General features: G+C 34.6%; 1 protein-coding gene and 2 long non-coding RNA genes across 5 annotated transcripts in view; 2 read left to right on the top strand and 1 right to left on the bottom strand.

Annotated features, from left to right (window-relative positions):
• The window catches only part of LOC147830602 (uncharacterized), a 626443-nt gene extending 602191 nt beyond the window's left edge, over positions 1-24252 (top strand). The window contains exon 6 of the long non-coding RNA XR_015448536.1: positions 23589-24252. This is a non-coding gene — a long non-coding RNA (uncharacterized LOC147830602). The remainder of the gene's footprint in view (positions 1-23588) is intronic.
• Positions 1560-7554, bottom strand: LOC147830603 (uncharacterized). The gene is made up of 2 exons (XR_015448537.1): positions 7456-7554; positions 1560-2106 (listed from the first exon to the last, which is right to left on the bottom strand). It is a non-coding gene; the product is annotated as an uncharacterized LOC147830603 (long non-coding RNA).
• A 22-nt stretch (positions 24253-24274) lies between the features above and the next one.
• Positions 24275-27934, top strand: part of Cntnap4 (contactin associated protein family member 4) — a 307565-nt gene continuing 303905 nt past the window's right edge. For 2 of the 3 annotated variants that reach the window (XM_087204279.1, XM_087204275.1), the window contains exon 1: positions 24309-24523. In XM_087204279.1, coding sequence (XP_087060405.1) covers positions 24439-24523 — 85 coding nt within the window. In that variant the 5' untranslated portion in view covers positions 24309-24438. Of the gene's footprint in view, positions 24524-27934 lie in introns of all 3 variants that reach the window. The other variant, XM_004842822.3, reaches the window with a different exon arrangement.

The following is a 27934-nucleotide window of genomic DNA, read 5'->3' as shown; positions in this document are numbered from 1 at the left end:
AATCCATTTACATGTTTTCTTGCCCTTTCAAACCCCCAAACAATGTCTCATTTAAAATACTAACAAAGTTTTTTGATGCTGCTAAATTACTGGAAAATTAATTTTCCAAATGTGCTGATGACTAAGCACAAAATTCTATCTGCATAATCTATGTTCCTACTAGCTGAAGCATGACCTCCTATTGAATACAAAGAAAGACGTACTTAAAGTGTTCTCTTCTATAAACTCTGAACTTAACCTGGGTCCTGTGCATATGTAAGAGGAGAACAGCTCTTTGTTTCTGGAAAGTTCATGTAAAGTAGTTGTCTTAACCTCCAACTCTGAGTCCAAGTTCAATAGGGAAACCTGGTTACATGTTTACAAAAGTAAAGACTTCTGGGATCAAACCTTTCAAAAAGAATAACTATTTCACAGCCTTTCAGGGAGACGAGTAAGAATAATAATGGAACTCTTTGAATTTGTTAACATTTTATCTGTAACTAAATCTGAAAATATATTGTAGTATTAACCAGAATAACAAATCCTATCTTATTCTTATTTCATAGAAATAAAAAAAAATTGTCTTCAAAAATGTTATCTAGAAAAATACGTAGTGGGTATAGAAGATATTTTTAAAGACAATTTTTTATAATGCAAAAAATTTGCTGAATTAGAGACTGATAAAATTTAACTGCTAACCTACTGGCTACTACCAATCACCTGGAATTAATCCCTGGAGTACAACGTGTTTGCCTTCTACCCCCATGGAAAGACCAGGTCACTGTGAAGGTACAAATGGGTTTTTTGGAGTAAGAGGTGGCCTGTTTTAGACTATTCCTGCATTCATTAGGGCACCCTTGATGTGGGGAAGGTTGGTGCTCATATGTATATTAGAACATACTGAATTATTAGGTGTCTGGGTAGCCAAGGAAGTTTTGTGAGGTCCAAATGCACAGTCTCCCAGTCTTTGGTATAGATGATGAATGACTGTGTATTATCTAGTAATATTAAATTAAATAATTTGATAAATCCTGGGATTCTCCACCTTTCTCCCTCACTTTGCCAAGATTGAATATTTTCAGAATCTACTCTGGACTTCCAGATGAAAGTGTTGCACTGGTTACCCTGATTTATCTCTTTTCTCCAATTCCATTGCAATAGTAGGAATGGAATGTTGAAAATAATCAACTCACACAGAAAAAAAAAAGATTTCTGAGTCAAGCATTGATTACAACTTTGTGGGGATGGAGCAAGTGACTGAGGAACGATAGCTAATTTAGGAACCCTCAGAGCTTCAGTGCTCAGAGATTTCCTGCACTATTAGTAGAGTGGGTGGGGGATCAAGGATTGATCTGACTCCTATTCCACAGTGTGGTTCCTCCAGGATCCTCTGCAGGTGGTGAGAGGCTGCTGTCCCTGGGGCTTGCTCAAGGCTGGTTCTAGTTTCACTGTCAGTTTCATCTTCCTTTCCAAGATGTAAATATATTTCAGAAGCAGTATTTTCAGTGGTTGATTTGATTAAAAAATAGTACTACATGGAAATCAATATCGAATAGAAATAAAGACACTGATGCCTAATCTGATTTTAAATTTTGAGAAGTTGTGCAGTGCCCAACTGGCAACTCACTTCCCTTTATTAAGTAACTATAAATATTTAAACATGATTTTAACAAGTCATTTATATATAATATTTACTCAAATCACTACTAAGTTGTTAGTACATATTACATTCTTTGGTCCCAGCTACTTATAACAAAGGATTGTTTGATATTTCTTTTGCCTAGGGGGACAGTGAAAATAATCACACAGACCCCAATGGAGTTGTGAACTGAGAAAGTTTGGGACTTTCTGGTCTAAGCCAATTAAGGCAATGTCATTCTTTTGTGTAATATCCTCACTACCACAGCCTGCCTTGGAGTTAGTAGCACCATAGGATTCAGCATTGGTAAATGAGATGCAGGAGAAATTGTACTGGGTAACTTCTTAGAAAGTTATTTTTCTTCCTAATAAGAGCAGTCCATGGGAGATGAAAGGATTTTGCCACCCTGGCCAGCCTCTGCTTCTTGCTTTTGAAGGTGGTCTTGTTGCCTGGAGCTGAGTCTGCCATCAGGCGATGTGATTTGACAACTGTAAGAATAAAAGGCAAAATGGTGAGGACAGCAGGGAAAAGCAGCAACCATCTACCTCCACAATTCTTGTTAGATGAAAATAGAGCTTCTGCTTGCTTAAATAACTGTTGCTAGCTTTCTTGTCATTCATCTCTGAAACTCTTAATTGATGTAATGAAAATGTAAACATTGATGATTCTTTATGTAACCAAAACCATGAACTAGGAACTTTATATGTGCACCTTGAGAGACATTGGAAAATGGTATAAACAAATAAAGTTAGTTTCTATGAGAGACAAAAGCAAGTAGATAATGTACAAATTCATTTATTTAAAAAATATATGGGTAAATGCCAAGGGAAAGATTGAAGGTGGCAGCCATGGCAATCAGAGCAAAAAAAATGGGAATAATAATAAAAGCTAACATTTATTTTTGTACTTCCAATGACAATTCCAGGCATTGAATACTTTATTTTATACATATCTGTTCATTTGATTTTCACAACAACCCCAAGAGGCAGGGTTATCACCTTTTAAGAGGTGAAGGAAGAGGAGCAGAAATATATCAAATATGGACTTGATATTGGCCACACAGTTAATAAACAGAGGAGATGAGTGATACAGGATACTGCTTTTATAAATTTTTTGGTAAAATTTCACTTTTTTAGTAAATATGGTCATAAAAATCATTTGAAAGATTCCATCTACTAAAGATTTACTCACCTTTGAAAAAAGTTAAGTACAGTATCCCTGAAATAATATTCCTGGAGAGTTATAATACTATGTTCTTGAAATTTAATTGAGAATGTTAGATCTGGATAGACTACACAATGCTAAATTGTGATGTAGGGCAACACTTTGGAAGTGGACTTTGTATTGGTCACAACTCCTCTTAGTAAGCAATATCCAGAACTTTCAGGAGTCTTGAAAGAGAGTCATAGTGGGGGTTTTAGGAAACCTTGAATTTACATATGACCTAGGTAATTTTTCTATTTGAGTACCACATATCCAAACAGACTGACTTAATTTTAAATTAAAGACAGATCAGATAAAACTTAGAACAATGTGAAATAAATTAACTTCATTTTAACTTTGACCCCAGAGAAATCAGTGTTATTTCCTTTAAGATAATTTCTCATTATTTTCTTCAAAGAAATCAAGAACATGTATACTTACAAAGATAAATTTTTATCTATGTCATAGAACCTGGCATCTGGATGAAGATTTAAGGATTGCTTAGTTTAACTTAGATTAGGACTACAAACATCTCTATAAATGCTCAGAAAATTAATATATGTTTATTAATACATTTCCTATTTATTAAGTGGAAATCAAACCTCTAATGTGATGTGATCCACAAACTATCAATTTATGTATGAAGATCTCTCTTTTAATGGAACTGCCTTTAAGAATTCATACTGTTAATTAATAAAGCTTGAAATAATAAACATCTGTTGAATTTATATAAAGACAATTACATGAAAGACAACACGAACTTTTCTTCAACTCCCTTTGATTTGCAGTTTACACAATTTCTAGTGGCTACTATACATAGTCACACAAGACTATAGTTAGTCTTGGGGAGATGGGGAAGAAACATCAGAAATAGATTTTCACTCTACTGTTAATGTAGGGAATAAAGTAAATAGTTTAATTCTGACTTTATGGGAATCTCAGTCTCAGTAATTTATTTTATCTATGGTAACAAAGTTAATTTTCATCCATTTGAAAATTCTGTTCACTAGATCATCTCTTGTAACCAGCATTGTCTTTTGAATTAGCAACTCTTTTTACTCATACTTTCTGTGTGAAGTACTACATAATTCATGGTAGGTTTTCAAAATATAAAATATCTTTTTAAATAATGAAGCTATCATGTCATATCATAGCTTTCATTCTTGAATATCTCTTTTGCTACTTCTGGTTATATGCAATGTGATTATTTACTTTACAATTAACTAATCCAAGAGAAGGCAATGGAAGAAAGAAATAATTTTAAACCTTTTATATGTTAGGAAAACTCGGTTGGATTTTTCAAAACAGATATTCATGCACAGGAAAGAGTGGTCCATTATTGATTTTATAGAGACATAGATTTGTTAAAATCATCAACTGACAGTTGGAATGAAAATTTAGGAGTAGAAGAAAAGACAAAATTAGGACATAAGGATGATTTTTTAATATTCAGACTTATTTTTCCAATCAGTTGAATTTTTCTTGTCAAATGTAGTCTGATGGTGTTTCACTACTGTAAGTTGTATATTTTTAAATTTTTTGTGAATGGTTTAATTTACAATATTATGTTTACAGGTATTTTCCTCCCAGAAATAGCTCTTATTTGAGGACAAGTATTGAACATGAATGATGATTGAAGAATTAATATGTGTAAAATGAATTTATTAAGTTGGCTGTTTTAATAGTTCACTTTTAAGTTAGCTCATTTGACTATATCTTTATAAAATATGAGATAGGAAAATTCTCTACCTAGTCTGATATGGAGGGCTACCTTTCAAACACAGGTGTAGATAATTTGAGAAGAAATCATTCTAAGCTTAATAAAGCAAGGCAGTCCTTATGTGTGGCCATTTATGTATTTCATTGTAGGATTTTCCCACAAGTTAGACAGTATTAAGCATAGTTTTCACACACACACACACACACACACACACACACACCCCATTTATATATTCAAAAAGCTTCTTAAATACTTGACTTAAGAACACAGTGGATCATAATTAGTATTTCAAGACATTGGATTTTTAATAGCATGAACAACATTTAACATTTCACAACCCCTTCTTTAGTGTTAAGGTATGAAGTATCTCTATCAGAAACTGATATTAAAAGTTTGTCTGTATACCTTTATGTATTTGAGACAGTGAAAGGCAAGCATACTCATCCAAGGTGACAGCACCATGAACTGCTGTTTTAACCCGCAGAGCCAAGGTGAATGACTGGTTAATGCTCCAAGTCAGTGTTGAAAACCATCTATTCATTATCTCTCAAGTTTAATTCAGGACTCAGAGCCAAATTTATCATGGGTGAGAGGATAAAAGGCAGGGAAGAAAAGGTGAGGAAAAAGATAAGAAAGGAAGGGAAACCATAAAGGGAAGAAGAAAGGAGGAAAGAAAGAAAGGAAAGAATAAATCTTATGGGTCTGAGATGTATCATGAAATTTAGATTTTGCTAATATAGTGAAGGTAGTCAAAAGTATAAAATAATACATCACTGAATTTTCTCTAAAAAGAAAACCTAAATAATATTATTATGTCTTATTTTTATGTGTCTTACTTTTATATATAACATTTAACAATGATTAAGCCATTGCAATATGACTATGTTCTTAAATATGTCTTGTTTTCCATGCCTTTAAAATAAATGTCATGTATATCCATCTACTTTGTATTTCACTAACTCAGTAGAGTATAATAATTATGCAACTAAATGTACAGAAAAAAATTAAAGTATTGAAAACCAGAATAACGTCAGAGTTTATTCTCTATCATAATCTCTGTCCTCTCTACATCCCTCTCTTCTATTTTCTGTCTTTCTGACAAAGGAAGAGAATGAGAAGTGGTATTTAGTGTATACTTGTTAAAATCTTGTGTGTTGTCAGTAATTTTTCTCATTTCACATTCATAACAACTATGTGTCATAGGAATTTTAGAGATGGTGAAATAATGGCTTATAGAAGGAAATCAGCAATGAAGTTGGTTACATGAAAGAGAATAGTTTTTCTATATACCATCAACAAATAGAACACAGATCCATAAAAATATTTGTATGTCTATTTTAAACATACCATTAACAACTAAAATCATAATGGACCTAGAAATAAATATAACAAAAGTTTTGTGAGCTCTGTGCACAGATGTTGAAAAATTTTGCTGAAATATTTTAACTAAAACTTTAATAAATGCTTGTGATGGAAACACATACTTTCTGCATATCCCCATTCTGCCTTGATTTATAGGCTTGAGACTTCTCTCATAAAAACCTGATGTGGTTTTCCATGAAACTTGACGAGATGATTCTAAAGTTTACATGGAAGTTCAATGGTCATGAAAGACATGACATATCTGAATAAGAAGATGAACAATAATGGGAAACTTGTCCTATTTAAATATTAAATTTATTAATCTAATGTGCCAAAAGGGTAGGAGGGTATAAATTGACCAACAGAATAACATGGTTCAGAAATGGTTCCTGTAAAATTATAGCTACAATTATTAATTAGAACTAAGGAAGCATGTATAGTCAGTAAGCAAACATTTGAAGAAAAATTTAAATTCAGTATTCATCAGAAACATGTCGAATGACCTACTATGTTGTACTCATTGAGAGGGGAATACGCAGTGTTTTAGAAGGTGTAGATACTTGGAATTTATTATTTGTTACTGACAGCAATTTAAATTGGCATATCCATGTTGAAAATTAGTTTCATATTAGCTTATGAATTGGAACATTTATATACTCAGCAATTCCTTCCCAAGTTATTAATTTAGTCAAAAATTTACATCAGGGATTAAGAAATATAAAGAAGACATTTCATAGAAGTAGTGTTTTTAATTTTAAAAAACAATGATTTTTAAATCTTAAAAATTTCTTTTCATTGTCATTATGTGACTATGTTAAAAAACATATTCACACAATAGATGACAATAAAAAGAAATGAACTATGTTGCCAGGACAACATAGGTCTTTTTCTTAGTAACATCTTGTTGAGTGAAAAATACAAAAAGCCAGGTTAGATGAAGTATGGCTTGTTTTATAACTTCAAAAAAAAGCTATAAAAAGAATATGAATATTCACTACATTTGTGTTTTTAAAAATTAAGAGGTATACTAAAATTGAAATTAAAAATTCATGTATAAACTTGTAATGATAGGAAATTGTTAACCAAAAATTAAGACTAATTTCTTTCCATGTATCTGATGAAAAAGAAATTAAAGATCAGAGAAATTAATGTGTCCAGTGTCATACAAATCCAAAAGTTCAAAGTCTGAAGTCAATCAGTGAGGTTTACATGCAATATTCCTCCACCATATCAATATGTCTCAAAGAACAGGGGAAGAGAAAAAAGTAGGTTTTCAAGATTGCTTTTCACTCATGTCCTAAAATTACAAGAGATATTGATGCCCGACAACACAGTTGTGTAAGACCTATAAATATTTTTACATAATAACACTTTATATCCCCCAATATTTTATAGTTTCCACTTGAAAATAATGCAGTAAGTAGATACTCCAACAGGCAGAGAAAAGTACTGACATTTTAAATAGAAAAAATCCCTGAAAGCAACTTTTATAATGCATTCTCCCATGCACTTTGACTCAAACATCTTTTAAAGCTTTTTCATAACATTTTACCTTATCAGAGCTGAAAGGAACATTTGAGATCATCTGTTTGAATCTTCTTATTTTACAGATAAAGTTCCCAAGGTTACAGTGCTCATAGCCAACCCTGGACTCAAGGTCACCTCTTCTGGTGTCTAAATCCCATGGTGGTTTCTAGCCCTGATCCAGTGACCTGTGGGATTTCTGTCATTCTGGACAGAATAATGCTTTTAGAGGCAATTTGAGAAAGAGAAAGTGAATGCCAAATATTCTAGGGTATTCCTCACAGGAGAGATAGCTCTGCCACAAATTTATTATGTTTCTGCAAAGTGCAATCTCGGTGGAATTTAGCAGCTGCTTTCCACGGAGCCAATCCCCCTGATGCTTCAGGTAAACTTTCTTAAAAGGTAGAGAGGGAAGGGAAGTAAACTAGTGGCCATTTAAAGTATAAAAGGGATAAAATTGGTTTGGTAACATGGGAAATATGCTTAGTTCTTGCTTATCCTTAGATAGAGAAAGGTTTAAAATGCTTTCTTGATATACTCAAAAAGAGATGCCACTTTTCAGTAAACCCAAATGAATTCTAACTTCTTGCCCCAAATATCTTAATCCTGTTAATAAGTAATAAACTCTTTAAATGCTATCCAATCCAAGAAGAACTGTCTTTCAAATTTATATTTTAGATTTGGTTATACACAAAACAAAATAGAACAAGAAGTTATTTTATCTCCCTGGAAATTGCTTCTCTTGTCCAAGCAGTTACTTATTGGATTTCTAACATCTAAAGTCCAGTTTATATTTAACCTCCTCTTATCTCCCAATTTTTTGTGTTTCTTTCCTAGGATTAGTGTGATTCCACTTCAGTTTTGCCTTATCGGAGAACTTGATTGAGTTACTTGAGAGTTACTTGAATACATGTTCACTGTTACCACCATGGTGACCCCTATGAAAACATGTACTGTCTTAATTGGCCATGTTGATCATTTGCCATCTTTCTCTGAGTGGTACTTCTTGGCTCTCAGTACTCCGCTCTATTATGAGCCTGGAAACTCATAGATACATTGTGCAGACTCCTGTAACCTCTATTATTGTTTGGTTCAACTAAGGGTGGGGGGAGGGGAGAAGAGAGAAGCTACTCCTTTCCTGGGCTTTCCAGTAGGAGCAGAAGGGGGGTGGTGGTGGTGGTGGTGGGGGTGGTGGTGTGGTGGTGGGACTCCCAGTGGTGGAAGACCAGTGTAGGCAGTGTTCTGGGCATCTGCTCAGGCAGCCTGGCTGCGACTGTGGATCCCCAGGAGCGCAGTGCTCTGGGCACCAGGTAACATAATTGATTACTGTGCTTCTTCAAACCATGGTGGGCCTGTTTTCCTACAGCTAATCATCTTTGTACCATCTTACTGTCTGTTCTCATGACCCTTTCAATATGCATCTAAGAAAATTCTGTATTACATTCCCCGTGTTTGAAATTCATAAAATGGTTTTGTTTGTTTATATAAGGACCTGTTACCATAGTGTAATGTTGAATACAAAATAAGAAGGGTGAAGGTGAACCCTTACTAACTAAAAATGATTCCAGGCTCTACAGTTACAAAATTCTTAATAGGCAAATCATTATTTATAAAACCAGACCCTTTCCAGTTGTCATTTTTGCTTGACACTAGCAAAGATCCCTCACTGTTGGGCTCATTTCTTGGTTAGGTTTTTTTGCTTGTTTGTTGTATTTTTTTCTGGTGCTGGGACTAAACCCGGAGCCTTGTGCATGCTAGGTACATACTCTACCACTGAGCTATAAACCCAGCCCCCAAGGTTAGTTCACTGTTGAGAATATGATGTTGTCAACATTATATATAAATGTAAATTTATCTCGTCTCAAAAGATAATGACTTAATATCAAGATATTAAGGAAAATCTTTTGAAAATTGATAAAGACCACAAATAATTTAAAAATGTATCCTTTGTATTTATATTTTTAAAGTCAGATAGATGCAGTATCTTATCCTGCTGTACAAGAAAGCAAAGATAAAAAGAAGACTCAACATGTGATAAATTATTTCATAGCTACAAATTCTTCCCATCCCAGTCTTTGCACTATGACACTGTTACTCTTTTTTTTTTTTTGGTACTGGGGATCGAACTCCGGTCCTTGCGCTTGTTCAGCAGGCGATGAAACCGCTGAGCTAAGTCCCTGGCCCTGACACTGTTACTCTTTTATTACTGAAGTGGCATCTGTTTCTCCACCCTCTCAAGCCTGGGCTGGACTTGTAGCTTGCTTTGACAAATGATGGGAGTGACATGGTATGACTTCCAGTGATTAGACCTCAAGGAACCTTGCAGTTGACACCCCATCATCTTTGATCACTGCCCAAAGACCTCCATGTGAAGAAGACGGTGTACTTATGTGGAGACCTGCAGCACTCCACCTGGCATACAGTGACCAAACATGCAAGAGAGGTGATCTTGACCAAACATGCAAGAGAGGTGATCTTAGATTTCTAGCCAGCTAGCTATCAGAAATAAGAATTCATTGCTATCTTCAGCTACTAAATTTTTAAGAGTACTTTTCATACAGAAAACTATGTTGAAATGCAACACTTGTCTTTTAAGATTATTTAATAACTAGCAAAGAATTATATTTTCACAATTATCAACTTTATTGTTATATTCCCTATGAAACAGTAAAAATTGGCTATAATACCAATACAAAATAATTTTATAATTAATTTTATATTTTCTTTGGACAATATTACATGAATGAATACATCTTTATCAGTTACAAATGTTACTTTCTAAAAGGCAAGAGGAGACAGCAGGCTTTTATGAGTTTTTAAAAAAATGAATCTAGATATGGGTTCATATCTGCCAGAAAAAATAGCTTATTCAATAGTCAGACCAGTGATTTTGACAATATATGATGCTATGAGATATTTACAAGAGAATCCCATGACTTTCTTAATTTTCCTTTATGTGTTTAGTAGAATTAATGGGGTCATTGGTTAAAAGTACAAACTATTCTAGAGTGTGAAGCTTTACAGTTTACATACACACCTGTTTGACAGGGATCTAATGGCATTGGAATTTTCTTGAAATGAGTTGAATAAAGAGAATGTAGCTATAAAACTGTATACATAAGGCTTGACATAACTTAAATGTTGCCATTACTGAAACATGACTATATATAAAACTATACACATATGTACATAGATTTAGATTTAATGCATATATAATAACCTGTGTTTCAAAGTTATAAGAAATAAGAATATACAAAAACATAAAATAGAATAATAATCCTAAACTGACAGTGGATCTATATTCAGTGGAATTTAAATGGAGCTTCTCATGCAAGAAATTTTGACTTTCTTAATTTAACCTGGCATTCAGTGAAGTAAAAAGATTTTGCAAGGACTTTGAGTTGAAAATGGTTCACATCATTGTGTAGGTAGTTTTTCCAACAAAGAAAGCATGAATATGATGGAGTTCAACAATTTAATTTTTTAAGTCCAAAAATTATTCAAGGGTAGCATCATCCAAAATATGACAGACATAGGAATTCAGAGGGCCCAAATCTAACATTTTACCACATTAATGTAGAAAATATTACACCTATGATATATGTTCTAAAATGTAAGACTGGGTATATTAAACATTGGTTAGTTCTAGACAGTGAGATCAAATATATTTATAATTATTATTGTATTTGACAGTTTAAAAAAGTTTCTAAATTTATTTTTGTATTTATAATATTAGGACCCATTTATCAAATTCTCTTTATATTATAGGAAGTAAAGACAAGGTACCTATAAAAATGCATTCCTAAGTTCTGACATAACTTTAATATTGCTATAACTGAAATATAACTATATATAAAACTATACATATGCATGGATTAATTAGCATCAATTTTTCTCATATAGTATTCACAACCAATCTAGGAGGGAGATATGAATACCAAGGATTAGAGGGCCAGGGATTTAGCTCAGTGGTTCTGCCGCCTGCCTTGCAAGTGCAAGATCCTGAGTTCAATCTCTGGTACCAAAAAAACCCCAAAAACCAAAAACCAAAAGACAAAAAACAAAACCAAGGATTAGAAAGAGATTTAATGACTACTTGTGGGTAAAAAGGGCTGAAATTCAGTGCTCTTAGTCTTGGCCTTATTTCCTTCACTGCTTCATTGAACTTGGCTGTAGTATTTTTCTAAATCTTATTTACAATCATTTTTGTTTTAAGACCCTGTTTTCTTAGCATTTTATTTTTTCTCGGTTGTGTTTCTTACATCCAGAACATTTTATTTTAAAACTTGAGACAGAGTATGAATATTAATTTGTTTTTCTTAATTTATTTGACAAATAAAAATAGTTATTTAAAATAAATTGACATGAAAATAGTATAAATTTTATCATGTATAACATGATGATTTGAAGTATGCACACATAGTTGGGATGGCTAAATGGAGTTAATTAACATAGCATTACATTGTATACCTTTTGTGGTAAGAATACTTAAAATCAACTCTCAGTAATTTTCAAGAATATAATATATCATTACTAATTAGAGTCACAAGAGTACAAAATTAATATCTTAAATTTATTCCTCCTGTCTAACTGAAATTTTGGATCCTTTGACCAACATATTTTCAACCTCCATCTCTCTAATTTCTGGTAACCCCCATTCTACTCTCTGTTTCTGAGTTCAACTTCTTTACATTCTCCATATAAGTGAGATCATTTGATATTTGACTTTCTGTGCTTGTCTCATGTACTTTAACATCTATTTTAGGTTCATCCATGTTATCACAAGTGACAGAATTTCCTTGTTTCTAACAGGCTGACTAGTATTCCTTTGTGTGTGTATACTACATTTTAAGATCCATTCATCTGTTAACAGGTTGACTTCATACCTTGGCTATTGTGATTATGCTACAATGAACATGGACTCATGCACATTAATTTGTATTAGAAAACTACTTATTGGATACTTTTGGGAAGTTAAACTGCATGTAATATTTCACTTATCATCCTGGTAGGAGTAGTCAATTTCTACTGCTAAAATATTATCTGAGTAGTCTGGAGGGTGTATTTCAATCAGTTGAGTTCACTCTTTATTCCTAAAGAGCAAAGAGAAATTTTTCCTCTATCAAGACCTTATAATCTGAAATTTTAATGCATATAATTTCAGTAAAATTGGAGGAAAATTGCTGTTAAATGCTTTTCATGGAAAAATTAGATACTGAAACACTACTATATCAGAAACACTTTGCTCAGCTTTTCAAACATCTAATGTCACACTTTATGCTTTGATGGAAATGTTCTGTATCTGCCTTGTCCAATACAGGAGTCACTAGGCACATGTGCTGTTGAGCTTCTGAAATGAGAATAGTGGGATTGAGCAAATGACCCTATTTTTGATTTGGCTAATGACTGCCATATTGAATAGTAGATCAAAAGGAAATGATTTCATGTGTGCATCCACTTTATTGGAGTGATTTCCCAATAACTCTCAGGTAGCACATAGAAAATGAGCTGATCTCTTTAACGTAAACCCTGTAACTGCTGTCCTCCTTTGCTTGTTACTATAAAGATGGGACTATTACTGTGTTTGCAAAAGTAATGACCAATTTTGCTTGTAGGAGATTAACCCCAGCCGTCCTTGGTCTTCTAGAACAGTAGTTTTCTACCTGAGAGTTGGAGAATTGCTCCCTTAAGGCATGTCAGCTGCTGGGCATGAAACTTGCTGTGTGTTGTGGATGTGAAGATCTAGGTGGTGGGTGGATTTGATTTCCCTGGACCTGCTCAAGGCCAAAACTGTTTCTGCTTCATTATTCTGAGAAATGAAAACTTTCTATTCTGAAGTTTTTAAACATGAATGCTGGGCAGATACAAAAAATTTTCAAAGTTCTTATCTATTGAATTCTTCATTTTGTATAGTAACTGTGTATTCTTATGCTTAAATCAGTTTAGTATAAAGACATCACAAATCTAAGCATGATATTTTCTAACACAATGCATTCCTACTGGGAAAAGCTTTTTCTGTCAGAGGAGTGTAACTCTGAATGTTGTAGTCATAGGGTTTCACTGAGACAAAGACTATATAGGAGGGAAAACCATTTTTGACACTCTTGCTGCCTCTTTCTTCATGGTCCTCTTCCCTTACACACTCTACCTCTTATGCTGTGTTCACTCAACTGCTGTCCAGCCCTCTTGCATCAAGTCATCTTTCCTCTCCCATAAATCATGGTCAGTCCCTACAGAAATGGCCAAAATTCATCATGTTCAGATGAGACGATCTCATCTACTTATTATTCTTGAATTTTAAGCGTATCTGTTTAAGGAGTTATTTTTTGGCTTATAAATATATTTAAAACAATTTAATGAAATCAAAGATTTGTTTTCTTGTTCCTAAAATTTCTCTCTAATTCTATGTACTTATTGTTCTTATGTGAAAAGTTAACCTTTATTTAGTCAGACTTATTTTTCCTCTATCAAAGGAGTTATCTAAATCAAGAATGATAATGGAAAAAAATCTAATAGTAGATATTGGTATTTTGATGCCTTATGATATTAGAGATGAGAGCATTCACACAGAACCTATTTTAAAGAAACATTTATGTAAATTTTTTAGTAAAGAGATTTAAAAAATACTGTTTCCTCTTCTATCTTTTCAATCTCTCATAGATGTTCAAAGATGTGGTTTACAAAAATGACTCTTCATGTAAGTTTGTTCATCTCATGAATAATAGAATTATGTGACATCATAATTTTTTATATCTCTACCAAATATAGAGGAACAGGGATCAGATTTAGTTTCTTAATTGAAACAAAATAGACAGGAATAATTTATAAAATAATGGCTTTAAGATATTAGATATGAAGTGACAAAAGACAATGATCCCTGAAAGGTGAGAAATAACCAAGGTGATGACTATGGTTGCCTTGGTTTACTACCTATAGAAAATTTCCAGGAGATGGCATAGGAGAAGAAACTCAGCTGGAATGTGGTGGATTCTCTGAATTGAAGAAATGGATCTATAAGTTTGAGAACATGAAGGCAGTTATAATTCACAGGAGAGCATACAAGAGATGAGAGAATTACAGAGAGAACCTGGACATTCGTGGAGGATTCTTCTTGGATATTCAGGAGAATCCTAACTAACAATATGTGTAAAGAAACTGAGAGTAGGAGCAGATATTGAAAACTATTATAAGGAAGAAATTTATTACTCCTATAGGGCTGAGAACAGTGTTAGTTTTTACCAGCTAGAAAAGAGAAACGCACAATTCATTGGACATTAGCTGGACCACTCAGGAAAGTCTTGCCTCGGTAATGGGGAATAATTAGCCTCAGATTAAGGTAGACTCCAAACCCACCTTGACAAAATCATAAGCAAGACCCAAATGGATTAAATAGTTTCCAAGCACTATAATTTAAATTACACCCCAAAGCAAAACTCAAGATTTATAAGTATATAAAAATATACAGCAAATAACAATATGAAATTTACACAATGTCTTGCAGTATAGTCAGAGATTACCAGACTTGAAAAGAAGTAGGATGGACAACTCATAATGAGAAAAATAACAAGAATATAATATTATTATATAAAATTCAGTAACATTGGTTTATAAATTAATCTATAAAATAAATGAATTTATAGTATTTTTTTCAGTTTGATTAAACCATGAATTTCTCTTGCAGCTGGGATTCTCTCTTTTTTCTCTTAAATTCTTTTATTGGTACATATTAGGTATAGTATTGAACAAGTAAATACATAACTTTGCCACATAAAAGAATTCCATATGATTTATAGAAATACTCCACCCATAGGTAAGTGGAGTATAAATTACCATTCTTTAAGTATGGACTATACATTGTAGCTTCCTTCCAAAAAGGAGGTAAGAAAGGATAAAAAGGAATAACTTTACAGTGCCAGAGCCTGATATATACTACCTCCATCAACTGCTCAAGGTCAACATTATCAGTGATGAGTCAGGTTATTAGTGTGTAATCTTGATGTGATGTGATAGAATTTTCTGTGTTCTTCCTTCACAAAACTCACAATATAAGTATAGTCATCAGAAAAACAAGATGGTTCTCATTAGAGAAATATTGTACAAAATAGCTGACCAGTACACCTTAAAGCTGTCAAAATGATCTAATTGGAAAGTCAGAGAAACTTTCATAACCAAGAGAATTCTAATAAGGTATGAATATTAAATACAGTGTAATATCCTAGATGGGATCCTTCTATGGAGCATAAAATGTAAAAATGAAGGTAAAAAGGTAAAAATGAAGGGCTTCTGAATATAGTATAGACTTTATTTAATAATAATATACTGATCTTGGTTTATTAGTCATAGAAAATGAACCAAACAGATATAAGATGTTAATAATAGGGGAAACTGGGTATGAAGATAAGTAAGAACTTTCTTTACTATCTTTGTAACTTTTCAGTAGACTAAAACCTTTAAAATTAAGAGACTATTTAAAAATGATAAATTTTAAATGTCATTAAAAGCACATAAACACTACATAGTAGTAACACTGTAATCAAAATGAGATCTGAAACCTAAGTACTGTACTTTCTACTAAAAACTGAATACTTTGTTTAAAATATTGTTAAATTATGCAAAGTATTTATGTATGCACATAATATATACATATGTATAATGTATGTATACATATTGTTTTAGTTACTGTCTCATCACTGGGACATGATACCTAACACCCACAAATTAATGGAGGAAAGGTTTCTTTCGGCTCAAGGTTGTAGTCCCTGGTGAGCTGGTCTCAAGGCAGAAATGATATGGTGGAAAGACTAGGTGGAGGAAAGCTACTCACATAGTGGTGTCCAGGAAGTAGAGGGAGAAGGGAGAAGTTTGAGGGAAAGATACATCTTCCCAGGTCATGCCCCTCAGTGACTTGGCTCTGTAGACAAGGCCCCACCTCCCAACAGTACACCCAGCTGCTGAACTCACTGATGAATAAACCCACTGATAAGTACAGCACCGCCCATGGTCCTACCACTTTCCAAACATATTAGACATTGGGGAGACATTTCAGGACAAACCATAACACATATTATATATGTATAATTTTGGGAGGGGTAAGCAAGACTCTCAAAATTTGTCTAACAATATTAAAAAATAAAAAGAAGTAAAATTGCAATACAATGTAAGAAACATGGTTATCTTTTATTATTACTGTATTTCTGAAGAGCATCCAGTGTTGCCTATAATTTTTGTCTTAATTTTTCAATTAAATATTTATAATGGAAGGTTTTTGTCAGGTGAGATATTGATAGAAAAAGTACATTGCTAGAATGTTGGCTATTTGTAAAGTTAAAAAAAGTCAATATATGTGTTATTATCAAAGTCATTACACTATTTGTAACATATTTATTAACAGAAAAATTGTAGCACTTAGGGAATATAAAAATTGCTAATGGAAAATGCATCTCAGCTAAAATGTGACATGAAAGAAAAGTCATTTCAGGCAATATTAACCCAATAAGGGGCTAATTAAACCCAACAACTGCAGCTATTTTTATATGTTTTGTGGTTATAGTTTAAAAACTATTATTTATAAGCTGTATAAATATATTTGAAAGTGGGATTTTGGCAAAATTTTATTTGTCTGTAGTTTACTTTACTTACAACAAACAACCAATTTTGAGAAGTGACATCAGCAAGATGGTAGAATAGGATGCCTTAGACCCTTTTACTCCCCCAGTAGCATCAGCTTAATAATAATACTTGCTTCATATAAGGATGAACAGTGAATTAAAAGAGAGTATAGACAATAAGACAAATCAGGAAAACAATGTATTAAATGAGAAGAACAACAAATAGAAACTACAAAGAAGAACCAAACAAGTTCAGAAGCTAAAGAGTAGGAACACTGAATTGAAAAATTTACTATAGAGACTCAACTTAGACTTGTCTAAGCAGAAGGAAAAAAATCAGTGAATTCAAAGATGGTACATTCAGAATTATTATGGCAGAGAGCCAAAAAGAAAAAGATTAATAAAGAAAAGACAGTCCAGGAGGCTTCTGAAACATCATCAAGCAGAGCAAAATACCTATTATGGATATTCCAGAAGGATAAGAGGCAAAGGGACTGTAGAGTCTATTTAAAGAAATAATGATCCCAAGCTTCCCAAATAATGTGGCAAGAAATGGACACACAAATGCGAGAAACTACAAGAACTCCAACTAGTACTACCTAAGTAGATGTCACCAAAAACACATCATAATGAAAAGCCAAAGAAAGAATCTTATAAGCATTAAGAGAAAAATGACTCATCATACACAAGGGAATTCCTGTAAGATGATCAATATATTTCTCAACAGAAACTGTGCAGGCTAGAAGAGTGTGGGTTGATATATTCAAAGTGCTGAAAGATGCTAACTGTCAACTGATAATACCATATCCAGCTAAACTGTCCTTCAAAAATGAAGGAGAGGTGAAGACTTCCTTAGATGTAGAACAACTAAGGGAGTTTATTACCACTAGACCTGCCTTGTAAGAAATGCTTAAAGAAGCTCGAGTTGAAGTAAATAGATGATAAATTATAACACGAAACCATACAAAAATATGAAACTCCTCAGAAAGGGTAAATCTAGTAAATCCAGTATACAGATAAATATAGGATCCTGAAAGAGTATGATACATAAATAATAAACACATAAATAATTTTAAAATATGTGTAAAAGCATAAAATAATTACGTCTTTTTAGATCCACAACGTGTCACCTATAAAGTTGAGGGAAGAAGCAGAGATGTAAATGAAGAGTTTTATATATTATTGAAGGTAAGTTGTGATCAGTTTAAAAATAGATTGTTATAACTTTAAGATGTTTTATACAATGGCAGTAAAATTATCTAAAATGTACATCAAGGGAAATGAGAAGGATATCAAAATATGTCATTAGAAAAATCAATTCAGTGAAACACAAAAGAAGGCAGCAAGATAGACATGGAGGGATGAAAACACTGTTATATATACAGAAAACTATTAATGTCATGGGAATAGGTAGGCATTTTGCAGATGGGAAGAGGATAGGGATAGAGGGAGATGGGAGGAAGAGGAGGGGGAGGGGAAGTAAAAAGGACTAAGATGCAATATGTACCAACTTCCCATGATGAATGTACATATTCATTATGTATCACAAACATAGCCTAGTTCAAAAGTAAGTTATTTCCTCTCAGTAATTACTTTAACTATAAATGGATTAAGTGTTCCCAATTTAAAGACGGATTGGATTGGCTGAATAAATAAAAATCAAGACCCAGTGATATCCTCTTTATAAGATAATTTAGATTTTTTCTTTTACTTTAGATCTAAGGACACACAAGATAGAAGTGAAAGGATAGAAAAAGGCATTCCATGCACAGGAACGTAAAGAGAGCAGAGGAGTCCATGCAAAATTATAAGACAAACACTTTCACCAGAGACAAAGGAAGACATACAATGATAAAAGGATCAGTTCACCAGGAAGATATAGCACCTATAAATATCCATGCACCTAACATTAGAACTCCCACATACATAAAGTGAACCTAAATACAACTAAAGAGAAAAAGACAATGACAAAATAATATTCAAAGATATCAATACTGTGCTTTGGGTATTTTATGATTTTGTTTTATTCATTTCTTTTTGAGATAGTCTCACTATGATGCCCCAGATGGCTTTTATTTCCTGTGCTCAAGCCTTCCTCTTGCCTCAATATCAAGTAGCTGGGATTACAGGCACATGCAACTGTGCCCAGCTACTTTCAGTTATTGATAAAACAGCTAGATAGAAGCTAAATAAGTAGACAAAGGACTTGACAACACTATTTAGACCTAACATGTACATACAAAGCAGTCTACCCAACAATCATTGAATATGCATTCTTTCCAAATGTACATAGACCATTCAACAAGACAGACCACATTTTAGGCTACGAAATAAATCGTAACAAATTTGAGAAGACTGAAATCATACAAAGTATATTCTCTGACCCAGTAAAATGAAGCTAGGAATCAAGAGCAGAAAGAAAATAGAAAAATCCACACATAGGTGGAAATTAATAAAACCTCATTTTTAAACAATCAATGAGTTAAAGAAGAAATAGCAAGGGAATTTAAAAAATATCTGAAGACAAATAAAAAAATATAGCATATCAAAGTTGTGAAATAAGGTGAAAGCAGTACTAAGAAGGACGTTTATAATGGTAAACACATTATAAAATAAGAAAGATTTCAAACAAACAACCAAATTTTACACCTCAACAAACTTGAAAAAGGAGAATAAAATAAAGTAAAAGTTAGGGGAAAGAAGGAAATAATAAAGGTTAGAGTAGAGAAAAGTGAAATGGAGAAAAGGGAAACAAATTTAAAAACATCAAAACAAACATAAAAAACAAAACAAAATTACCTAACTAAAATGGAAAAAATAATAGATACTTTTTAAAAGATAACATGTAGATGGCAAGCAAGCATATGAAAGATGCCTAACATCACTAACCATAAGAGAAATGCAAATAAAAATCATGATACACTATTACTTTATACCTATTAGCATGGCTACTATCAACAGAAAATAATAAAGTTTGGAGAAGATGCAGAGAAATTGGAACACTTCTTCACTGTTTGTTGGAATATAAAGTGGTGCATCTGCTGTGAAAACCAGTATTGGGAGATTCTTCAAACAATTACAAGTACAATTGTACATTACCCAGCACTTCTGGATATATATCTGAAACATTTGAAAGCAACATCTCAAAGAGATATTTGTACACTCATGTTTATTGTACCATCATTCAGCATAGCCAAAGCTTAGAAGTATCCCAAATATCCACTGATACACAAATGAATAAGGTGTGGTGTGTACACACAATAGAATATTATTGGAGTCTTAAAAAAGAAGGAAATACTATCACGTACTACAACGTGGATGAAATTTAAGGACATTATGCTAAGTGGAATAATCCTGTTACAAAATGATATATATTCAATAATTTCACTCATATGAAGTAATTATAATAATAGAACAAGAGGTTAGAAAAGTGTTAGCCAAGGGCTGGTGCGTGTGCGTGTGTGTGTGTGTGTGTGTGTGTGTGTGTGTAGGCCAGTGTTTAATGAGTACAGTTTCAGTTTTGTAAGATCAAAAATGCTATAGATATGGTGCACACCAATGTGAATATACTTAACACTAATGAACTATATACTTCAAAAATGAGTAAGATAGAAACTTTATTATATGTTTTTTTACCACAATAAAAAGAAACAAAGGTAAAAACAAAATGTCTAAAAAATACAAATTTCACTTTAAGGAGCTAAAAGAGGGTATCAAAAGATGCAATGAATGTTTAAATAGAAAAACTTACTACATTTTACTTGTATTTAATCTTTCTAATCCTTTACTGTGACACTGTTCCACTATGACCTGATCACCATAGAATATTAACAATCTAGAATCTTCTACATTAGAAGATTAATAGTCCAGAAACTTCTATATTAGATTAACAGTCTAGAATCTTCTATTTTAGAAGATTAACTTTCAAGAGTCTTCTAATTTAGAAGATGAATGACTGTGGATCAGATTATAGTCTAGAACTTTTCAAAAACCACTGTGGTGTGAGATAACAGTTCTTTGACAAGTTGAACAAAGAGGAATGAAATTCTGATTTTACAAATTCTAAAATCTTAATCTGATTTATAATACAATACTTCCTCAGGCAAGATCTGACCCCTTAAAAATGCATATGCAAACCTTAAGCATCTTTAGTTGTTGTTTTCTTCATTGGTTGAAAATATAAATGCATACTCAGAAGTGATTCAAGGAGTCTGAATCTGAGTCACAAAACCACACAAAAGGAGGTCTCTACCTTTCTCCGAGTTTCCTGTTTATTTTTGCTGACATTAAACACCATCCTGGTGGGAATGAGAAATGAAGCACAAATCATTAGGTCTTAGTGACCAACCTTCTAGGCCTCAACAGGTCCTGTCCTTCTGGCCACACTTCCCCTGCTAATCAGGTTCCCATCCTCTCAGTGAGCTGTAAGGATGAGAAAGATCACAGCAGCAGCCCTGGCAGGCAGCTCCTAGGGATGTCACTTGACAGCCATTGTCTTGGTCATGAGGTCAGTGCTGCACTTATTTTTGGTGAGAAAACAGTGATCAGGGACCATAAGCAGCTTTCCCAAGAGCTTGCAGTTGGTGGGTGGTAGAGCCAGGGCAAATGCTGACCCTGGGCTGCCAGGGTCCACTGCCCTGTGCAGTTGTAACACAGAGAGTTTGAGAAGCAACTGAGAGCCAGGTAAAAGCTAGGCCCTTAGTAGATGAGGACATGTGATGTCACAGCAATCTTTGGTTTTTGTGCTCTTAATTTTAAAAGTAAGGAAACCAAAGACCAGTGTTACTGAGTTGCTTAAAGCCACAGTGGGAGCTGTATTCATATCTAGACCTCTATTTACCATGTCTGGTTTCTCTCCACCATTTCACTTGTCTGTGCAGCCAAACCACCCTCCCTCCCCTGAGGCCATCAGGCAAGGACAGGTTTTGCAGAGACTTGAAATGCCCAAGCCTTTTAGTCAGTGCCAGCCTTCAATCCATTCCCTGACCACAGTCCATCAGTGGAGGAAACCCCAATACTAATGGCTGCTCTGAAACAAGTTGTTCTGTGTTTTTATTGTCATGCATTCAGTTATTTTTCATTTTTGATACATATACTGATCTTTTAAGAATATGCTTCCTCAGGCTGGGGATTTAGCTCATTGGTTTCGCTGCCCGCTGCGCAAGCGCAAGGACCCAAGTTCGATCTCTGGTACCAAAAAAAAAAAAAAAATAAAAAAAATAAATAAAGAATATGCTTCCTCATTTGCTTTATGGGAACAATTAATATACTTGCAATAAGAAGACAACGTTTTTCTCCTGGAGAGCCCAGGGGTCTGTGCTCAGAATGGAGCTCTCACAAGTTAGTGTTTCAGAGCTTCCCAGAGCAGAGTGCCAAGTTCAGGCTGCTCTTCTTCCCAGCAGTAGCGATGTGGACCCACTGCTCAACTTCAGTGAGGCCTGGTCTTTGTTCAGCAGGCACAATGATATTGTCCTAGAAGGATTGCTATTGTAATTTAATTAGATAGCAGGTGGCACATAGTATGGGTTCAACAAATAATTCCATAATTTATGTAACTTCCATAATTATGTAACATAAATTGTCAATTTAGATCTGCAGTTGGTTAGCCTATTATGATTGAAGAACAAAATCAGAAATTTAGGTCTAAGAATACGAAGTAAACACTCAAGCAATGGTCCCCTCTCCTTGCTGTTTGTTCTATGGCTTTAGGTTTTCACTGCTTACAAATAGGACAGAGAGGTGATCTTAGGGTTAGCAGTCCTAGGATGAGATCAGTAAAACTGGAGTTAGAAGAACCAAGTCCAGCCAGAAATGCTTTACTTACTGACACTATAACCTCTTCAAAATCATTTATATTCCCTGTTCTTATTCTCTTATCTGTAAAATTAGGGAAAAATACATTTGGCTTTGTTTGCAGGCAAGAGCTAAACAAATATGCTTAGCTCTTATAGATCCTTCTATTCCCCCTACTCCCTTCACTCATTCTCTAGCAAGGTTGCTGGTGCTCACTGCTTGTATTTCTTCTAATTTCTAATCACCAAGAGGTGCATAAGAACTCCAGGATTCCCATCTTTATACAAGCTAGTATATTATCAGTAAAACGTCTTGACATTTATTTTAAAGAGCTTAGTTATATTCTCTGATGCCATGTGATATGCATCTCATTATGTGATATTATCTTCATTATTTAAATATACTAATATTCTATTTCAGAACTAGTGTCCGTGGATCAGCCATTAGGAGAGTAATTTCTCTGCAGTTATTGAGTTTTTGCATTCAACTTTTCTTTGCTTCAAACCCCTGGAGTTGCCTTTTTACATTATCTAGTGTGAGTGTGTGTGTGTGTGTAAGTGTGGGGGGTTCCCTTTCTTCAGTATTCCATCATTTTCCATTTTGGGCCTTCTGGGAATTGCTCTTAAAGAATACGATTGTAGAACACTGCTGCTATTCTCCGCGTGATGCATTCATCACAATAAATCTATCCAAAGCATTTCATTTGCAGATCTGTACTCCTGAAGCACTAACTAAAATAAGAAACGTTAATTTCTTGCAGACCATTACCAGATGATTTTATATATCTGCCAAGGAAGAATGTGTGTTCCCATGTGAGGAATTTCCACAATAAAATTCTGGCACCACAGCCGAAGAGGATAGTTTTATAGAAACGGAGGAAAACAACAGCAAGTATTTTCCCTGAGGACAGTTTTAGGTACAATTCACCAGTGCTGCTTTGTTATTTCTGTCTTATTTTATGCTTTTGTTTTGAAACATAACGCAATTTTACCTGGACGCACTCCCGGATAATCAGGAATAGCTCAGTATGTTGGCTGGCTCAGCCAAACGCAAGACCTCCAGAAAATCAAAAGCCTCCACCGCCTGCTTCTTCCTCCACCTCTACCGCCAGCAGAGAAAAAAGGGTTAAGGATTATTGGAGAATAGAGGAGAGGGGAGGGAGCCCTGAGGAGGCCCCCGAGGCTTTCATCACCCGCAGCTCGCAGCTCGCAGCTCGAGAGCGCTGAACTGCGTGAGCACGGTGTGGTTCGGAGCAGCGTTGCTGCTGCCGATTTCTGGGACCGCTGCTGCGAAGAGTGGGCGTGGCCTCGGCAGTGGATGCTTCTTAGAAAAGATGCTGGGTGCTTTTCAGTGAGGAGTAGGGCTGTTCGAGACAGGGGAGGGGGGGAGGGAGGGAGAGAGAGAGAGAGAGGGTGAGGGAGAGAGAGAGAGAGGGAGAGGGAGAGGGAGAGAGAGAGAGAGAGGAGGGAGGGAGGAGGGAGATAGACATACAGGGAGAGAGACCTAGAGATACTGAAGACACAGTCAGAGCTGGGAGAGGAACTGAGAACCGGACTCCAGCGCTCAGAGAGCTAGTCAAGATCTTTTGGGGGAGCTCAATAAATGTGAATATGAGGTCTATCACCGGAGCTGTCCTCAAGACGCTACTTCTGTTATCTACTCAAAATTGGAACAAAGTGGAAGCTGGCAATTCCTGTAAGTATATGGCAAATGATTTAAAACTTGTGGGGGAAGGGGCTCCTTGCAAAACTTTGATTCTGTTGTTTTGTATGATTATTATTTGCAACTGGAATCGCGACAAAAGCATATTGCTACAAATGAAGCATCACTTAAAAATCTTGCAAATATGACTGGATGTACACTTGGCTCGCCTCTTCATCTGATCAAAGTACGCAAAGTGTTATCTTTCTTTTTGTCTAGGAGCAGAATCTTACTCTCTTCTCTTTGAATATTCATTGAGAATGCTCAAGTTCTAGTAAAACATTAAATTAGCATCTTAACCAGGGAATAGCATGTGAATGTCTTCATTTCTTCTTTTCTTTAGGATTACTGAATTTTATTGGAATTATGTCTAACAGGAACACAACTGTCACACTTTGCATTAATGCTGCATTGGCTTAGATTTCTGAAGTTTGCGATTTGGCAGACTAGAAGCTGACTGCATCATTGAAATGATGCAGGCTAATAACTGAAATGTACTGCAGACTTCCGGAGCAGGAAGAACTGCTAGTGGCAAACCTCAATATTGAGAGCCTTGTCCTTACTGCTTGGAGAAGTCTAGGAGCACTCCCCAAAGAAGGGCCAATTTCTACACTTGGCTTAATGGAAAAACATGCAGGTGCTTGTTTTTTTCAAGAGTACATAGCAGTCTTTAGTGGTTGAATTTCTAACTTCATAAATTTGTGGTTGAATATTCTGATTCTGAGTTCATTGATTCATGGAAGGTTTGTTGCAACCTTATTTCTAATTTGAATATCATCCACAATAATTTGGCAGACTATCTTCATCCACTTGTTTTTAGGGATAGAAAAAGTTTTAAAAGTTATATTTGGCTTAGATTCTCTAAATGGGAGAATTTCCCCTTCCAGAGGGGATGATAAATAAGCTCAACAAATATAACTTTTTATTTCTTCCTCTGATTTTAAAAGAAAAGATCATTTGTTTTCAAGAAAGGGCTGTGAGGCCTGTCCAGGAATTTACGTTGCTGCTTTCTCACCAGGTTTAGGTTTGGGGCAGTAACACCAACAATCAGACATTTACTACAGCACATCATTTGCCTACACTAAAAGGCTAGCACGTGGGAAGAACATTACAAACTCACAGTCTCAATGTCCAGTCACACTTTGTGGCCACTGTGACTTTGTGTTTGCATTTGTAGGAGCTCATTTAATGCCACAGTGCTGCTATCACTCTGCAAGGAGGGAACTTCATTCCAGGTGCTGCATTGTGTTTCAGATTCAATTTTAAATTGGATCTATGGGAATCCCATAAATCTATAAAATTTGCATAACTTCTCCTAGTCAAAATCTTGGAATCCTGCAGTGGTAGCCCCTGACAAACATTGCAACAAGCCAACCAAAACAAAGGACAACAGCAACACAGACACCCACACACAAATGAAGTTTTGAAAAGGCCTAAGTAACTCAACTTCCAACTGCTGAAGTTCAATCAAAAAAGGAAGCACTAGGGGTCACTATTACAATGTGAAGCACATTTCAGCAAGCATCCTTCCCTTAAGAAAAGCAGAGCTTCACTCCGGCCTAATACAGGGTGCCTTTTCAACATCCTGCCTGTAGTTGGGTGTGCAATATGTTACTGTGATTAACTGGATTGCTAGTTGCTTATGTTTGTTTTCTTAAAGCCCAGTGAAAAGGATAACAAGCAGATATAACCTCCTTTTGCAGTATATATTCTTAGGAAAGGAAAGGTGGGCACAGTATTTATGTCTGCTTGGCTCTGGTTGGGCCTCTCTCCGACACTTAAAATTTCAATCCTGGTTCTGCATCCATCCAGCCTTGGTTTCTTTAGAAAGTCATTTAATGCTCTTCTAAACAACTGAATTAATTTGGAGAACCTTTAAAATTTTAAATGATCAGGCATATTTAAATATTAAAATTGGATTCTCGGTTGTCATACTTATATAGAGTTGACTATTCTTCAAATATCAAAAGTGTAATTAAATGACTTCATACAATTAAAGTTGCATTTAGTAATTTCTTGTTAATATTTTGATAAGGGGATTTGCAGTCGTAGATATAAAAGAAAATATTTCACTTTCCAATGTTGATTTTATTCTTTAATCTCATGGAAATATTTGCTTTTTGGAAAGTACACTTGTTGCCAGGTCCTAGTAGAGTGTATCATATATTCTACCTGTTTTGAAAGGACAATTATATATATTTTTGAGCAAGGCTGGAAGTTAGCAAAGGGACAAGCAACCATCAACCAGTAGAAGCCTTTTAAAGTGTTATAATAACTCCAATAATTCTTCTGGACAAGACTCCATGTTAATAAAAAGTGAATCAATTTTGAATTCCAATATTAAAGTCAGAGAGAATGGAATATAAATAAAGAAAATTAAAGGTGTCTCTCTCAGGTGAATAAAAAGATCTTTTCCCTTTATTTACAGCTGATTCACCAGGAGAAAAGCTGTTATCCATTGGATCAGGCCATGGCTACCAACATGAACATTTTCATGGTGGGGGGATGGTTTCTAAACCTGGGATTAGATGTGTTTCAATTTGATTATTAATTGATCTAATTAATTAGTTGGGAAACTTTACATTTGAAAGATTCTGTGCAAATTCACACATACACACACAAATAGGTGTATGTATGTATACAACTATGTACAAACTACCAGACCTATGTGATTGCATACTTTTGGTGACCCTGATAAACACTCATATATCTAAAGAGTGGACCACATTTTTGACAATTGATTTGTGCCCCATTTGACATTTCAAAAGCACTGAACCAGCCCCAAGTTTTTGCTTTTTTTCTGGGCAAGATGAGTTTGTTAGTGCATTGAGGTGCTGATTTCATGAAAGTTTAGAGACAGATCCTTGTAGAAAGACTTGCTCTTTGAGAAGCTACTCTAGCTCTTGTGGGCTTCACTTCCTGTTAAGAAACATAACCCTAAAGCATGGAAGACACATCTCTTTATTTTGTACTTGCTGTTAAGAATCCACAGAATTGACTGGGGATTTAGCTCAGTGGTTTCGCTGCCTGCTGCGCAAGCGCAAGGCCCCGAGTTTGATCCCCAGTACCAAAAAAAAAGTATTCTCAGAGTCTGGACAAGAAGACATTGTTGGGGGAGAGCTCAACTGGTCACAGAAGATGAATAGGTATGAGATATAAGGGTAGTTAGAGTTTTGCTTTTGTTTTTACCCTATAGATCAGGTGATAGAGGTTCTCTGGCCTCAGACAGCCTGAACCTTATGCTGAGAATAATTATATTCACCAAGTAGCTTTCCAATGACTTAATTAAAAGTTAGCTTCTCACTGTGTTCATCTTTTTCTCTAGCTGAAAAAAAAAGGATGTATCTGATATCTTACCTGAAGGAACCATTAAACACCGTGATAAAGTTAGTAATAGGTGAAGGT

This window comes from Heterocephalus glaber, unplaced genomic scaffold, assembly GCF_053883595.1.
Source record: "Heterocephalus glaber isolate CG9 unplaced genomic scaffold, H.glaber_assembly_v1.0 deba00000071, whole genome shotgun sequence".
In the NCBI taxonomy this organism is placed as follows: domain Eukaryota; kingdom Metazoa; phylum Chordata; class Mammalia; order Rodentia; family Bathyergidae; genus Heterocephalus; species Heterocephalus glaber.
This window is presented reverse-complemented; position numbering and strand designations above follow the sequence as displayed.